The sequence below is a fragment of the Ilyonectria robusta genome (assembly GCF_021365365.1).
Source record: "Ilyonectria robusta strain PMI_751 chromosome Unknown BGZ61scaffold_4, whole genome shotgun sequence".
NCBI classification, from domain to species: Eukaryota; Fungi; Ascomycota; class Sordariomycetes; order Hypocreales; family Nectriaceae; genus Ilyonectria; species Ilyonectria robusta.
The window spans coordinates 2,173,673-2,187,872 of NW_025764438.1; the positions used below are offsets into that span (position 1 = coordinate 2,173,673).

The following is a 14,200-nucleotide window of genomic DNA, read 5'->3' on the forward strand; positions in this document are numbered from 1 at the left end:
TCTCGTTAGTGACCAATGACCCCTGTATTTGTGCGCTTTCGGGGGGTGGGACCCCGCTGCAGGCGCCCGAGAGAACACCACCCCCGCCTCCGGGCAGCCTTTATGTGTATCGAGGTCGAGCACGTGGGCAATTGGCCTGATTGCTCAGATGATCCGGAAGAGTTGTGACGGTACCAGAGAAGAAAGAGTGGCCCGAACTGTTTATGGAAATGTGTGCATATTCAAAGGCAATGGCATGATGCTCGCATTTTTTGAACCGGAGAGTGGCAAAATGGGCGGCGACATCCGCTGTCGCTGTTTGTTGCGTGTTGCCACCAGGTCGTGGTGTTGACCTCACAGCGCATCACACCGGATATCAAACGCTAGTACCTCGTAGATACAGGTGAGGTACATAGAGCGCTGCTGCTAACTGCTATCCGAACCGACATCTGTCATAAAAGAGGCAGTGCTCGGCAGCGGGGAACCATTATCTTTCTTGATACGGCTTTCCGAGACGCATATTGGCCACGACATGCTGGTCCCGTGCTACCCACCCTCCTGGACGTTATCAACTTGGCCTACTGCGTTCTGGACCTTGACCCTCTCCTCACGCGTCCCATGGTTGGAGCTGTGGCACGAACCAGTACCCAGCCACGCAATGCCCTCCCGCGGGTCGTCGCCAGCCGTGTTCCGCCAAGCCTGTGTCCCCGGCTCGCTCGTCATCGACGCTAAATGTTGACCTTCGCTGCACCTGGGGAGGACTTGGGCCTCGCAGCGTTGCGAAAATGGGGAGAGAACCGCCTGGGAGCGCGTTCTAGGCCTGGGCCCCAAGGCTGCTGTGCGCCTGTTGGCCAAACAGGCCACTGGCTAATGCCGCCAAGGGCTTGAAGGGCACATGTCATGACCTTTTTCTTGATATTTGCAGTGTGTTCGCTCCGCGCGCCCGGTGCTCATGACTCGATATAACTGCCGGCCGCTGCTCTTGGGCCTCGCTTCGAGGTGCTCATAGATAACTACACAAAGTAATGAATCCTTGGAGTCCATCGCTCTAGCAGACTCAATCAGTGTCTTTACTGCAATCGCCTCCGACAGTCTGCAAGTTTGCGTCGCATCACTCTGGGCCTCGTTACGGATCGTCGTGTGTTTGCCCGTGACCTGCATTCCCACCATTGACTACCGCCCGGCAACCTTTCTACCGCGCCACCTCTCGACATCCTCATCGTCAAAGACGACACTAACGCCGCCATGGAGAAGGTCGGCATCATCCTCCTCGTCCTCTTCCTTTTCATCATTATTATAGGTCCCCTGTACGCATTGCTTCCATTCGTCAACCTCACTGCGGACCCGCAAGTCTAACACCAACGTCATAATTAGGACCTGCTTCAAGCTCTCCCGCGACGACAAACCCAAAATCTACAACCCGCAGCCGGACCAGCTGGACGATGCCCGGCGCAAGCTCAGCACCTACACGACATGCTCAACCGTCGCCCAGAGAACCGGTGGCCGTAATGCCGACATCGAGGCCGTAGCTCCACCGTCCGAGTTCGGAGAATGGTAAGTGCTCGCGTGCTTCCAGTCCAGCCTCAGCCCCGGCCCCGGCCCCGGCCCCGGCTCACTTCCACGTCAGCGCCGTGTTCATCACCGGGTCTACAACTCGGTGACGGGACTGAGCTGGCTGGTTGACCAACTGACCGACCGACTGACCGACTGACTAATAACTGGTTGATCTTATAGCCCCATCTGCATCGGCCCTCTCATTCCGGAGCCAGCGCACACCGCAGGCTCAGATCCCCTCCCGGTCGAGCAAGTCACATCGGTGGCAACCAAAAACCCGAGAACAAGCCAGGAATCGTGTATGGTGGAGGTCAGTCGGGCCGGGCAACCATCACGCGAACCCGACACGCAAAGTATCCGATCCGAGACGGTCGACGACGACATTTTGACCCTGAACAGCTGCGGCCACTCATTTCACTGCAAGTGCCTGTCGTCATGGTTTCTAATCGAGCGATTCGATTGTCCCGTGTGCAGGGAGCCATACTACAAGTCCCATCTACCACGAGAACGAACCTTGACCGTGCCGCCTTTCTTTTGATTCGATCGAGGAAGCATCCCATTGTTACGGAACCGCCATAATTATACCCCAATGTTACAGCTCGAACGCAGGCCACAACATGAAGCCTAGTCAGACGGGCGGGAAACCATGATACTAATCAATAATTAAAGATCTGCCACTTGATCAGCGCTAGCGCACCTACGCATGCCAACTGGGCTCTCTAGCTTCTACGCCACCAAACCTGGAAGTGTCATCCAGCTCAGGAGCAGTCACCAGATCTACAACAGGTGTTTAGCGTCATCACCACTCCAGGAAATCTCTGCCATCTTGGGGAGCATAGTGGGTTCCCAGTGTACGCCAATTCCTACTTGACTCCCAGAAATGGAAGCTCGTTGGCACCAGAACGTCGGGGTGCCGGGGTGGAGTCCGAAGCACCAACAGTCGGCCAACCAAATCGGCGATCGACACTTTAGAGATGATGACTTCATCACCATCATTCGACACCTGAATCGAGAATTACACTAAACGATCGACGTGTTCATCGTGGTACCAAGCTCATAATAGAACGGGCAACCAGTTACTACCAGCCCTCAACAATCCATGCATGACGCGCCCCGCGTCATTGGTTGGTCTGCTGCACAGGCGAGATCGCTCAGTCAAACGCTGGTGGCTCTCTTGCAAAGCTGCAGTCAACCACCTCCTTTTCTCCTCCACAACCCCAACGCGACCGGCTATGGGTAGGACATACTCCTCCCTGTCCGTAGCTTGACTGCACGCCGGGCACTTACATGCGTTCCCATTTATTCCCCTTTCCCACCCTTAAGTCCTGTCTTGGCCGAACGGCATCAACTCTGCTTTCCACTCGCCTCACTCTCGCGATGCCGTCCAAACGAAAACGAACGGGAGAACAACCACCACCGCCATATTGCGATGGCCCTCGAAGAAGTGCGAGGAATGAAAAGGGGCCATCGTCCACGAGCGATGAAGCAAGCGAAACCTCTCGCATGGATGTCGACCCAATGATCCGGGCGCAGCCCATGGGACTCTGGGAGACCAAGGAAGGTGTCCAGCAGGCCAGGCGGGAGTTGAGCGAGATGGAGCACAGGTTTCAGAGCTTAGTTAGGAGACAACGACTCGCCGTCCAGAACTCGGATCTGAAGGCCGACCCCTTGTCCAAGCAGGTCAGCTTGAAGCCTGCGCCATACTTGCCCGAACGAGACGTACTGCATGGGAAGTCCGAAGGCGAGCCGCGATCTACCGAGCAGGCTCCGTTGGATGGTTACGAAGCAGATCTCGCCGCAGGCGATGTAGATTCTGCATTGGAGGAAGATTGTGTTGGGAAGGGTGCTACAAGACCTCCCCCTCTCAACAGTGGTAGACTCCCTCTACCGTGGACGGGGCGTTTAGGCTATGTGAGCGCCCTTCAATAGTGAAGCCTCTGTCGTACGCCCAATTGGGCTCGGCAGGAAGGATTACATGGCTAATAGCCAACAGGCCTGCCTCAATACATATCTACGGGTCGCAAATCCTCCAGTTTTCTCGTCTAGGACCTGTCGCATATCCACAATTCTCGATCATTGCTACCCGCTAAGGGATCCCTCGCAACCCGAACACGCAACCAAGAACCGACGGGACAAAAGCCGGACCCCTGATATCGAACGAGGTCGGAGACACTTGCAAGAATTAGGGTTGGCGAATGCAAGGGACATCGTCAAAATGCTTCGGTGGAACGAAAAATACGGCATCAAATTTATGCGACTCAGCAGCGAGATGTTCCCGTTTGCAAGCCACCGAGAGTACGGCTACGAGTTGGCACCGTTCGCCTCAGAAACGCTTGCTGAAGCAGGCAGGGTCGCGGCCGAGTTGGGGCATCGACTGACGACGCACCCAGGCCAATTCACCCAAATTGGGAGTCCGAGAGATGAAGTCGTTGAGGCAGCTATCCGCGACCTCGAATATCATAACGAGATGCTCACCCTTCTCAAGCTTCCCGAGCAGACAAACCGCGATGCCGTCATGATCGTACACATGGGTGGGACTTACGGTGACAAGGCTGCGACCCTGGACAGATTCCGAGAGAATTACGCGGGGCTGTCTGATGGCGTCAAGCGGCGTCTTGTCTTGGAAAATGACGATGTGGCATGGAGCGTCCATGACCTGCTGCCGATTTGTGAGGAGTTGAATATACCTCTGGTATTGGATTTCCACCACCACAACATCGTGTTCGATCCATGCATGCACGAAGGTACGCTCGAAATTATCAATCTCTTTGACCGTATCAAGAAGACATGGACAAGAAAGTCCATTCGGCAGAAGATGCACTACAGCGAACCGACCCGTGGGGCTGTCACACCCCATGAGCGCCGCAAACATTCCGCTCGAGTCAAGACGCTCCCACCCTGCGTTCAAGACATGGATCTCATGATCGAGGCCAAGGACAAAGAGCAGGCAGTCTTTGAGCTGATGCGGACGTTCAAGCTCCCAGGCTGGGATAAATTCAACGACATTGTGCCGTATGAACGAGAAGACGAGCCGCGAAAGGCGATCAAGAAGAAGCCCAAAAGGGGGAAGAGGAAATCTTCCGGGTCCGGCGAAGAGTGCGAGGACGATATTGAAGTCCCGGAGAGGATTATGACCTCTGAGGAGTTTGGGATGGGCGGGCCGAAAAATCGTGTCTATTGGCCTGAGGGTATGGAGGAGTGGCTGCGGCCGAAGAAGAGAGAATTTAAGAAGGGAAATAAAGGTGAGTAATGGTGATGATGGACGCTTCCCACATACTATAGTCGCCTTCAGCCGGAGACATCATGAAGAAGCGATCATTCATTGTAGCTGTAATTCTGGTTCATATGATTAGTACGCTGGTGGTTGTGTTGGAGCAAGCCGAGAAATCAAGAAACTTTTTGGACGGGGTTCCCTTCATGAAACATAAACCAAAGGGTATTTGCTTCAACACCTATCTGCCTCAAAAGGAAATTGATATCACGATATCAATGGGATTATGCTTCACCCACCCAGCTCTTGGTGCCGCGCAACGAGTGATATCCCGAGATGGCAGCGTCGCGATGGTGGAACTACCCTAGACCCATACTGTGCGAATTATTGTCGTCGTCAAGGCAGAGCTTCACTATGCACACTGTTTTCCTCACCGCAGCAACAAGCGGCTTCTCAATCTTCTCGACCTCACCTTGACAAATATTTGCACCTTGTTCTTAAAAGTTCTGTCGAGCTTCAGACTTAGCCGCCCCATTGAAGGGACCTCCCACATTCCTTCTGGGTTATTCAAGTCTCTTCCCTGACCTGCTCAAATTTTCATCCTCTGAGATGGATTCTTCAAACTTCAATGGAGCTAGCGAGAAATTTCTCCAGTGGTTCCAGTCCCTGCCTGGAGCGACCTTTTCCGATGCCATCAGGATTGTCGACCTTCGGGATCGGAATGCTGGCCGTGGTATAAGTACGATGAGATTGTTCTTATTTGACTAAGCGAAGCTAACGCCGTGATAGTTGCTACTCAAGACATTGCTCCAGAGACGACCCTCTTCACCATCCCCAGAAAGGGCATCATCAACATCGAAACCTCTGAGCTGCCTAAGAAGCTTCCCGATGTCTTTGACCTTGATGGTCAGATGGTTGATGATGATGAAGACGCCGTGCCGCCTATGGACTCATGGAGCTCCCTCATCCTTGTCATGATCTATGAGTATCTCCAAGGCGACAAGTCTTCCTGGAAGCCTTACTTCGATGTCCTGCCTTCCGCTTTCGATACTCCCATGTTCTGGTCGGAAGAGGAGCTGGGTCAGCTTCAGTCAAGCCACATGCGATCGAAGATTGGCAAGGCTAGCGCCGAGGAGATGTTCCGAGGAAGACTCTTGCCCATCATTCGCAAGAACGCCGGCCTCTTCCCGTCTAGCGAGTCTAAGAGCGACGAGGAACTCGTTGAGGTGGCGCACAAGATGGGAAGCACCATCATGGCTTATGCTTTTGATCTGGAGAAGGATGAAGAGGCAGAGGAGGATGAAACTGATGGCTGGGTCGAGGACCGGGACGGAAAATCTCTGATGGGAATGGTTCCAATGGCCGATATCCTTAATGCCGATGCGGAGTTCAACGTACGTCAGTCACGCGCCGCCCAAGCACTCACTAACATCGATACAGGCCCATGTAAACCACGAGGAGGAGAGTCTCAGTGTGACCAGCCTGCGACCTATCAAGGCCGGCGAAGAGATCCTCAACTACTATGGCCCGCACCCTAACTCCGAGCTCCTCAGACGATACGGCTACGTCACAGAGAGACATTCTCGCTATGATGTGGTAGAGATTCCATGGGATGTTGTGGAGTCGGCTATAACCACCCATTTTGGGATACCGAGCACTACCCTGGACAAGCTGGTAAGTTTCTAGCAAATGTGGTTCAATCCCTTTCTAATGAGCGTAGCGCAACGAGCTTGAAGAAGAGGAGGAGTTTGAGGATACTTTCGTGCTGGAGCGTGAGACTGGCGAGGTCAACTCGGATGGCACCTTTTCTGGTCCCGCTGCCTTTGAGGGCATGCCGGAAGATCTGCAGCAACAGTTAAAGACCTTCTTGAAGGGCGTAAAAAAAGCACAGCCTGACGCGATCCCGGACAAGCGGAAGCGTGACGAGATCCAACAAACTGTGCAGGCCAAGACGCTGGAGTCTCTCGTTTCCAGGTACCCGACGAGCATTTTTGAGGACGAGCTGCTACTGAAGAACAAGGACCTCGGCCGTCGTGCCCGGATGGCTGTCGAGGTTAGATTGGGGGAGAAAAAGCTGCTCCGTGAGGCCATTACGGCGCTTTCCTCGGACGGAGACGTGGAAATGACACTCGATGAGGAATCTGGGCCGTCAAAACGGGCCAAACGGTCCAGTTGAGATCGACGCCCGAGGTACCTTCACAACACCCTGGTCCCGCCTAGGACCAACACCATGCCGAATGCCGGATCGAGGTGGTGACTGCAAGAGTGAACACAATCGGGAAGCGACCATGTGGAAGATTTGAGATATGATACTTTGAAGATCACCTGCGCTCTGGACGGAGCGACTCGAGGCATGCGGCTCTCTGTCGTGCTGGCGGAATTGCGAACCATACTATCAAGCGCGACGAGGCAAAGAAACGCTAATCAGAATCAACATGCGCATTTTTCTGTCGTTTATATCACGGCCGTCTTCCCAAGATTTGCCCAAGTTTCTGCATCCTTATGAATGCTAAGCAATTTTCTCCATGAAGCCTACAATACGAAGGTGATGGCGCCGGCTACCCTGCTCGGATATTCTGATCCCCTCCGCTGAGCCGCAAATGAATGGCTAGTTCCCACCTCCTGGACCATCCTTGCCGAGGACAGCACCACGTCGCCGAATACTTCCGCGCGTATCGTTTCGACTTGCCACAGCGACAAAGGGTCCTTGTCAGTGCCACGGACGCCAAGATAATGTCCTGCTCAGCTGATAGTCACCGCACAATGTTCAGCAAGGCCGGTGGTGGAGACGACAAACAACCGCTGCGGATATCTAGTGGGCGCTATGTAAGGGATGAAACGGAGAATACTTTCATCGCCATTCGCGGCAACGCTTACAAACCAAGATCCAATGGAAGGTGTCCCCCCTCGGCTTACCGGTGCCACTGCTGCACTCCGCTGTGACCGGCTTCCTGCGAGTGTACCGGTGTCTACAGATCACTGGTTAGGAGAGCTGGCCGCTGACGCCTCCTGGAGCAATGATCTGCCCGGCTTGGATTCCCATCTGCGAGATGGCTCAGTGACTTCTTGAGGCCTTATCAATCGGACCCCGACAGCTTCAGGCGGCCCAAAGTTATCAAATGCATTTCGTCATAGAGGGTTCCCGCGGGTCGCCCGTGCAACCCAACCCCCAAACGGGCTGCAGGAAGCATGCCGCTGGATGTCGGAGAAGCACGGCTTTGCTTCTGGACGTCACTCGGGCAAGAACCGTCCCAATATTCCGCCGAGTGTTGGACAGACGCCTGGCAAGGCCCGAGATTGACGCCGCAACTTGCTTTTGAGCAGGGATCTAGGATGGGTGGAATATCCCTCACAAGGCTCTCCACGTTCCCATGCCTCTCTGATGGTCTTCCGGAATATCAAATCGCTGAGAACTGGTTCGTGCAAGAACCGGACCGACAGTGTATGTGGCGGGGCGGTTCCATACCTTTAGCGGCGATCAGGCTGAACATCCGCGTTCCCACGACCCGAGCACAGCGCAGGCCTCCAAGATTCCCTGAAGCCGAATGCGACAGCATCATATCGCAATAACACTCGCGCTAGCGCCGGCATCAGATCGACACCCTAAAGCTGGGTGATGTGATCCATTGGCCCGCGATGCGCACCTCCACCTGGCCAGCCGGTCTCTGACCCTTGGTCGCAAGGCCGTGCCACATCTGGGTCCCATTCTGGCTGCAGAGATACCCTAGCCCAGGACTTGCTAAACCCGGCAGATGTCTGGCCACGAGTGATGGCCAGCGAAACGGTCGTCAGGAGACCGGTCAACGTTCTGGAGAAGTTGGTAGTGGTGGTGGTGGGGTCGAGTATCTGGGGAACCAGGGTGAGTCCTGAACCACTGGCCTGGCCTCTATCAGCTGCAAGACACGGCGCCAGGCCCGGGCATGCCGTGTGTCTGCGTGATGCTAGTCCTGCTCGGGTCGGGACGCAGTGGCGTCGGTACCATGATACGAACGGGGCATGAGTGGGATGCTGTTGGCTTCGGGGGGATGGGCAAGCTTCAACAGCGTCCAGGTTGGCGTCCAGGTTGGCAGCTTGAGCCAACTTACGTATAGCAACGTAATCGTGATGCATGGGATCCCCACGGTTTTGCTTGTTCGAAAGTGGGAGTCTCGTCCAGCGGCATCCACAAGAAGGTCGAGCAGCGGGTGTCGTTGGTCAGATTCTGAGACCTTTCGACGCCTTTCGCTCAGAGGTAGCTGACGGATGGCATGACGGCCCAAGTTTACTTGCTTCGACGGGGATGGGTTTCTTGGGCAGCTACACTTGCGGCTCTGCTGCTGGACCCGTGAGGAGGGCTGGGAGGTGACGGATAAGACACTGGTGCTCTGCGCTGAGTTGAGTCTGAAAGCTGGAGGGTCGCCAATTCCACACCCCGCCTCTATCCGCCTCCTTGCACCCGATACCCCAGAGAGACAGCCGAAGATGTCACATGCGTCGAGAGTACCGGTGCGTTGTTAGCTGAAATTGGGGCAGCAACCACAACAGCTAACAGACCTCAGTCCAAGAGCTCGTCAAAGAAACATGGCGGACATGGCTCAGGACGCGGCAAAGGGGCTAGCTATGACGAGCCAATGGCCGGGGTGAGCTTTTTATTCATGGTGAATGAACTGCATTACCACGGGCCCGAACAGGACTGTTACCATAACCTCGTGCCTCCCACTGACCCAACATCATACACGGCCGAAATCCCCAGCAGCGTCATGTACTACAGAGACGGCAACGTCACTGTGGCCGAGGGTTTCCACTGGGCACGAGAGCCGCAGTATCCAGCCGACGGATATCTCTGGGGACCAGACCCAGAGACGGGTGAATGGTATCCCGTGCACAAATACAAGACGTTTGCTGTCTTCGCCTGCAACTCGCACCTCCCCATCATGGTCTCTCCCTACGATCCCCTTTCCGTCAACACCCGCTCGGGCTGGGAACTGCTCCAGCTTTTCCACCCCAGGGGGGCACTTCGCGGCATCTCGCAGGTTGCGTGTGAGGATAGTGAAATGGCCGAGGGACCTGGTCTCGTGCGACACGCCGCGGGCGCTCGACCCAGTTGGATCCCCTCGCTTCTGCCCTCGACGTACAAGTCAACCGCGACGGAGCCCCCGACCTCACGGGGACTCGGTGGCGAGTTGGCCATTATCCTGGGCCTCATGGCGCTCAGCGCGGAGCCAGATCCGATGGGAACCAACGACAATATAAACAACGTCTTTGTAGGCCATCAACGGAGGTGGCGCCGGCAGCAGTGGACATACGATGAGCGGCCTAGAGGATGTGAGTAGGGTTTCTAACAACTGCGATATGTCTTTTTTGGATCCTTGACCCTCGTTGATGCTGTGCTTCAGACGGCTGACCTGTGTCGATCGCTAATCACGCTTTCACTAGATCCCCAAACTGACCGGGACGATCCGAGAGGGTTTCTCGTCAATGTATTCCACGACCCGATGAGCCCAGAGACATCCACCGACGAGGTTCTGAGATACTTCGAGTGGTCGGATGCTATTGTCCGTGAGACTCGGTCTTGAAACAAGTCTCCCTCCCTCTCCCGTGATGGTGTCGAAGGCTGGTGACGTCCCTGATCGTTTTGATCATGTTGATGCTGTTCGATTTTATGCATGTTTTTGAGAAGCGGTGAATATGCCACACATTAGGCGAAGGGTTCTGCATTTGCTAATTTTGCGTCGATTCATGTCCTTCTGTGTTTATGCCTTGGATAACAACAGTATTTTGAGACTACAGTATTGCTCACAACAGTGTGGATGAGGAAGCCTAACATGATGCAGGCAACAACAGAATGACAGCGGGAAGTGAAGCGTCGACAGGATTCGGTCTTTAAGGGTTTCTATTATTCATTCATCTTGGCTGTGAATATGTTTCTTTTTATCAAGTTCCGTCCCTTACGTGCTGGTGCAGCCTTTCCCACGTCCCCCCTTTATGTAAAGCTCCCTCTCCTTGTGCCACCGACTCCCCTCCCTGCATCACTGTGGTTGAAGCTGGTCTCTGTCTCGTATGACCCGTGTGGCCGTTGATCCGGATTTCACCAAACCCTCGCTGCCAACGTTGACTCTGGCGCAGCAGACCTCGACCCCAGGCCGGTGGCCGTGCCGCGACGTCCTCGTTGCGGTTGGCGGGAGGAAACGGGTCGTTCTTCGTAAGGTTAAAAAAATGGGTTTAGGTCTCTGCGCCGTGGGACGCGGCTCAGACGGCGTCAGGCAGTCGGACAGCAATGTCGCCGGACTGAGTGATGTATCGGACCCAGGGGAGAGAAGGGTATTGCAGCTGCAGGGGGAGGTTTGTGAGCATTTATACAGATGGAAGATGCGGAGATATCAAGGCCCCTTACCTTGGGTTCAGTAATCTTTAGATATCGCACTTGGATACCGCTGGTGGTGAAGTAGGGAATCTCAAACTTGACCTGGATGGGCCTCTTGGCACCCTTTCCGGGACCTCCAACACCACCCATGCTGCCTCCAAAACCACCAGTCATACCACCACCGTGCTCATCGTCGCCCCTTACGCTCGGCAAGCCCAGCTCGGCGCGCATGAGGAACTCCTTGCCGCCACCAAACTGCTTGATTTTCCAGACAATGGCGCTCTGCTCAGGGGCGTAGTGGACGGAACCGATGTTGGTGCGGAAGCGCGGGCTGTCGGCGTCGTCGGGGACGGGGACAACGATCTCGACGTTGTTTGCGGTGCTGCGGCGCTTGAACTGGGCGCGGGCCTTGAGCATGTACTCGATACGGGAGCCGGAATGGGACTCGACGACGCATTCGACCCAGATAAGGGGCTTGACCTGGGTGTTGAGGCGGTAGGACATGAGTTCGAACTCGCCGTCGGGGGGGATGAAGGAGATGGTGCGGTCGTTTTCGAATCGAGACAGGCGGACACACTGGTGGAACTTGACGTCCTCCATCTCGATGGCCTTGCCGCGGGTGGTGCGGCCGGTTGTCTCGAACATGACCTTGTCGTTGAGGCCGAGACGCAGCTCGGGCATACCGCTGAGGTAGCACTTCATCTTGATGGCGCCGAGAATCTCACTACGTAGGACGTTGCCGTTTGCGCTGACGAGAAGGTTGAGGCTCTCGACGACGTCGAGGAAGACCTCGTTCTTGCGGTAGCGGATGCCCTCGGAACGCCACGAGACGGCGTTTGTCACGGCGATGGGGGGACGGGCCTGGATCTCGAGCTTGTGGGACTCCTGGGTGATGTACTCCTGGAGAATCTTGGACTCGGTGGTCTGGGGGTAGCCAAAGTCCATCATCTCATCGAGGAGCTCGTAGATGATGACGAAGTTGTCGCGGATGGACTCTTCCTCGAGGGCCTTGAAGTACTCGGTGAAGACCTCGACGACCTTGTGGAGGAAGAGGAGGATCTCGGCGGCATTTGTGTTGCGTTTTGTGAGGGCGAGGAGGTAGAGGTTGTTGTGTCGGATGTAGAGGTACTAGAGAGGAGTTGGCCAAGTCAGACGGAGCCTATGGAAGGCCGATGGGCGAGATGTGGTTCCCTCAAACGGAAAGGAGCAGGAGAGGTCACGTACGTTGATGCCCTCGTGGGAGAAGCATGGTGGCACGGCAGAAGAGTCTTCTTCGGCTTCGGAGAGGAGGATGGGGAACTTTTCGACGGCGGACATGGGGAGATCACCTCGGTAGTTGCGGGCGAGGAGAGTCTGCGCGCGCAAGGCCAAATCAGCTTCAGGGTGTCATGGAGTCGACCGCCTCCGGAGCAGGTCCGTAATCCCGGGACGGGAGCGGGAGCGGGAGCGGCAGCAGGAGCACCGGAGGCAAGGAGAAGAACGCACCTTGCCCTTGAGGTCTAGGAAGAAGAGAGCCGACGCCATGGTGGGCAGGAGCGTATCTGTTGCGAGGGAGAGGCGGTGGTGGAAGCTCTAGGAGGACGAGGCGGGTCGCGAGCGAGGGGCAATAAGGAGGCAAGCGGACAGCGTCGTCGGAGTCAATTGGCGGCGCGGCCACGGGGACAGGAGGCACGAGGATGGGCGGCTCATGCGCGGGAGATATTGGAGGACGGCGTCACAGGAGGTCGCAGGCAGACATTTTCGGTTGCGCGACGGGGGGAGAGGGCGAGGCGAGTCGGAGCTGGACGTTGGAGCTGGATTACAGATTATTTGGCATCTATTTGGGAGCCTGGACCTGGCCTGGGCCATCTAGAGCATCGCAGCCGCCATGGGCCGGCACAACGTCGGAGCCGGCTTTGGTGGGGCTTGTCCAGCGTGGGAATTGGGAGTGTGGTCACGTGAGCACAGAAAAATATTCGTTAACAAAACTGTCGCCGTTTCTCGTCCCTCTTACCCTTTTCTTCTCTTTCCCTCAACGCACCCTCTAGACAGTGCAGACCATCTACAACCCCTTCAAACGGGTGGTCCACTCCCGAAATGGCTTTCTGTCAGACCGCCGTGGATTGTGGTGAAACTGCGATTTCGTGGTGCGGAGAATGATTTCTTCTTGGTTTTATAAGAACTGCCCAAGTTCATTCTCTACTGCTTGGGCTAGTGTCAGAAGAACCGCACATTTTGATGCCGTAGCCATCCATGCCCCTGTGATTTTATCTTCAGGCTCGCACAAGGAGAGCCGACCTTTGCGCACCATCCCCCACAGTTCCGGTCATAGAAATTTTCGGTTCAGTCGATGCGATCTTATGTCTACAGCAATCGCGACATAAAACCTCCTCAGGGTTGTCGCGAAGTGATGCATGGAGTGCTGGGACCAAGACCTCACAGGGATCGGGTTTCCGTTGTCCCGCGCTGGATGGGATGTGGATGTTAGCTCTATCTTCATTCCCTCCCCGCCTCGAAAGCCTTCACCTGAATCCTGTCGCTGTCTCGTCAGTCGAGAGCCAAGAAGTTTAAATCTGCCTGATTCAATTCGACATTGCCAATTCGTCGCGTCAGAAGGACCAGAAATACCGTCATATAAAACTGTCTTCAGTTCAACTGCCGTCATGTGACATCGTGTTTCTGTGTGCGAATCGGCGGCGACGCCACAGGCTGTCTCTGGCCCTTCAACGAACAACTGCCGTGTCTCGGTGATTGAGGCGTCGCGACGGTCAAGCTCGGTTCCCTGAAAAAAGGGTTCCAGGCCCAAAGCCCATACGTCGTTGTGCAGCACAGCGCAGATGCATATCTTGCGGGGGACGAATGAACTGGGCAGGTGATGAAGCGATAACGGACGAAATCCTTCCGAGATTGCCATGTGAAGCCTCCCGACGCTGCCCACCTTGCCGTCGTGGTGGCGACGTTGATGTCGTGGTGGTCACTCTAAATCCTCGGTTGACTCTCCCCAATGTCTTGGTTCGATATATGTGCCTCCAAGTATAACCTCTGGCGCCATCGTCAACTTGTTGGGAAAGACATTTCATCGTGATAGCATGTGAGGCTTTGGTCTCCAACAGTCAGATGCCACATGGAGAAAG

The 14,200-nt window shown here is 55.4% G+C and overlaps 5 protein-coding genes across 5 annotated transcripts; 3 read left to right on the forward strand and 2 right to left on the reverse strand.

Annotated features, from left to right (window-relative positions):
* Nucleotides 1-1,224: 1,224 nt before the first annotated feature.
* Nucleotides 1,225-1,640, forward strand: BGZ61DRAFT_529207 (uncharacterized protein; the record flags this gene model as incomplete). The annotated part of the gene is made up of 3 exons (XM_046253364.1): nt 1,225-1,286; nt 1,354-1,533; nt 1,607-1,640. The coding sequence occupies 3 exons, from the start codon at nt 1,225-1,227 to the stop codon at nt 1,638-1,640; spliced, it is 276 nt and encodes a 91-aa protein (XP_046108782.1).
* Nucleotides 1,641-2,910: 1,270 nt separating this feature from the next.
* BGZ61DRAFT_345500 (UV-endonuclease UvdE-domain-containing protein) lies at nt 2,911-6,920 on the forward strand (the record flags this gene model as incomplete). Its single annotated transcript, XM_046239795.1, has 6 exons — nt 2,911-3,444; nt 3,527-4,677; nt 5,383-5,483; nt 5,534-6,138; nt 6,185-6,418; nt 6,465-6,920. The coding sequence occupies 6 exons, from the start codon at nt 2,911-2,913 to the stop codon at nt 6,918-6,920; spliced, it is 3,081 nt and encodes a 1,026-aa protein (XP_046108783.1).
* Nucleotides 6,921-9,104: 2,184 nt separating this feature from the next.
* BGZ61DRAFT_168927 (uncharacterized protein) lies at nt 9,105-10,472 on the forward strand. Its single transcript, XM_046237561.1, has 2 exons — nt 9,105-10,048; nt 10,160-10,472. The coding sequence occupies exons 1-2, from the start codon at nt 9,355-9,357 to the stop codon at nt 10,297-10,299; spliced, it is 834 nt and encodes a 277-aa protein (XP_046108784.1). The 5' UTR covers nt 9,105-9,354; the 3' UTR covers nt 10,300-10,472.
* A 166-nt stretch (nt 10,473-10,638) lies between these two features.
* Nucleotides 10,639-12,901, reverse strand: BGZ61DRAFT_445665 (putative clathrin assembly protein AP47). The gene is made up of 4 exons (XM_046245112.1): nt 12,573-12,901; nt 12,312-12,440; nt 11,118-12,215; nt 10,639-11,053 (listed from the first exon to the last, which is right to left on the reverse strand). The coding sequence occupies exons 1-4, from the start codon at nt 12,609-12,611 to the stop codon at nt 10,973-10,975; spliced, it is 1,347 nt and encodes a 448-aa protein (XP_046108785.1). The 5' UTR covers nt 12,612-12,901; the 3' UTR covers nt 10,639-10,972.
* A 417-nt stretch (nt 12,902-13,318) lies between these two features.
* BGZ61DRAFT_169004 (uncharacterized protein) lies at nt 13,319-14,142 on the reverse strand. The gene has a single exon (XM_046237562.1). The coding sequence runs from the start codon at nt 13,978-13,980 to the stop codon at nt 13,393-13,395; it is 588 nt and encodes a 195-aa protein (XP_046108786.1). The 5' UTR covers nt 13,981-14,142; the 3' UTR covers nt 13,319-13,392.
* Between the last annotated feature and the right edge of the window lie 58 nt (nt 14,143-14,200).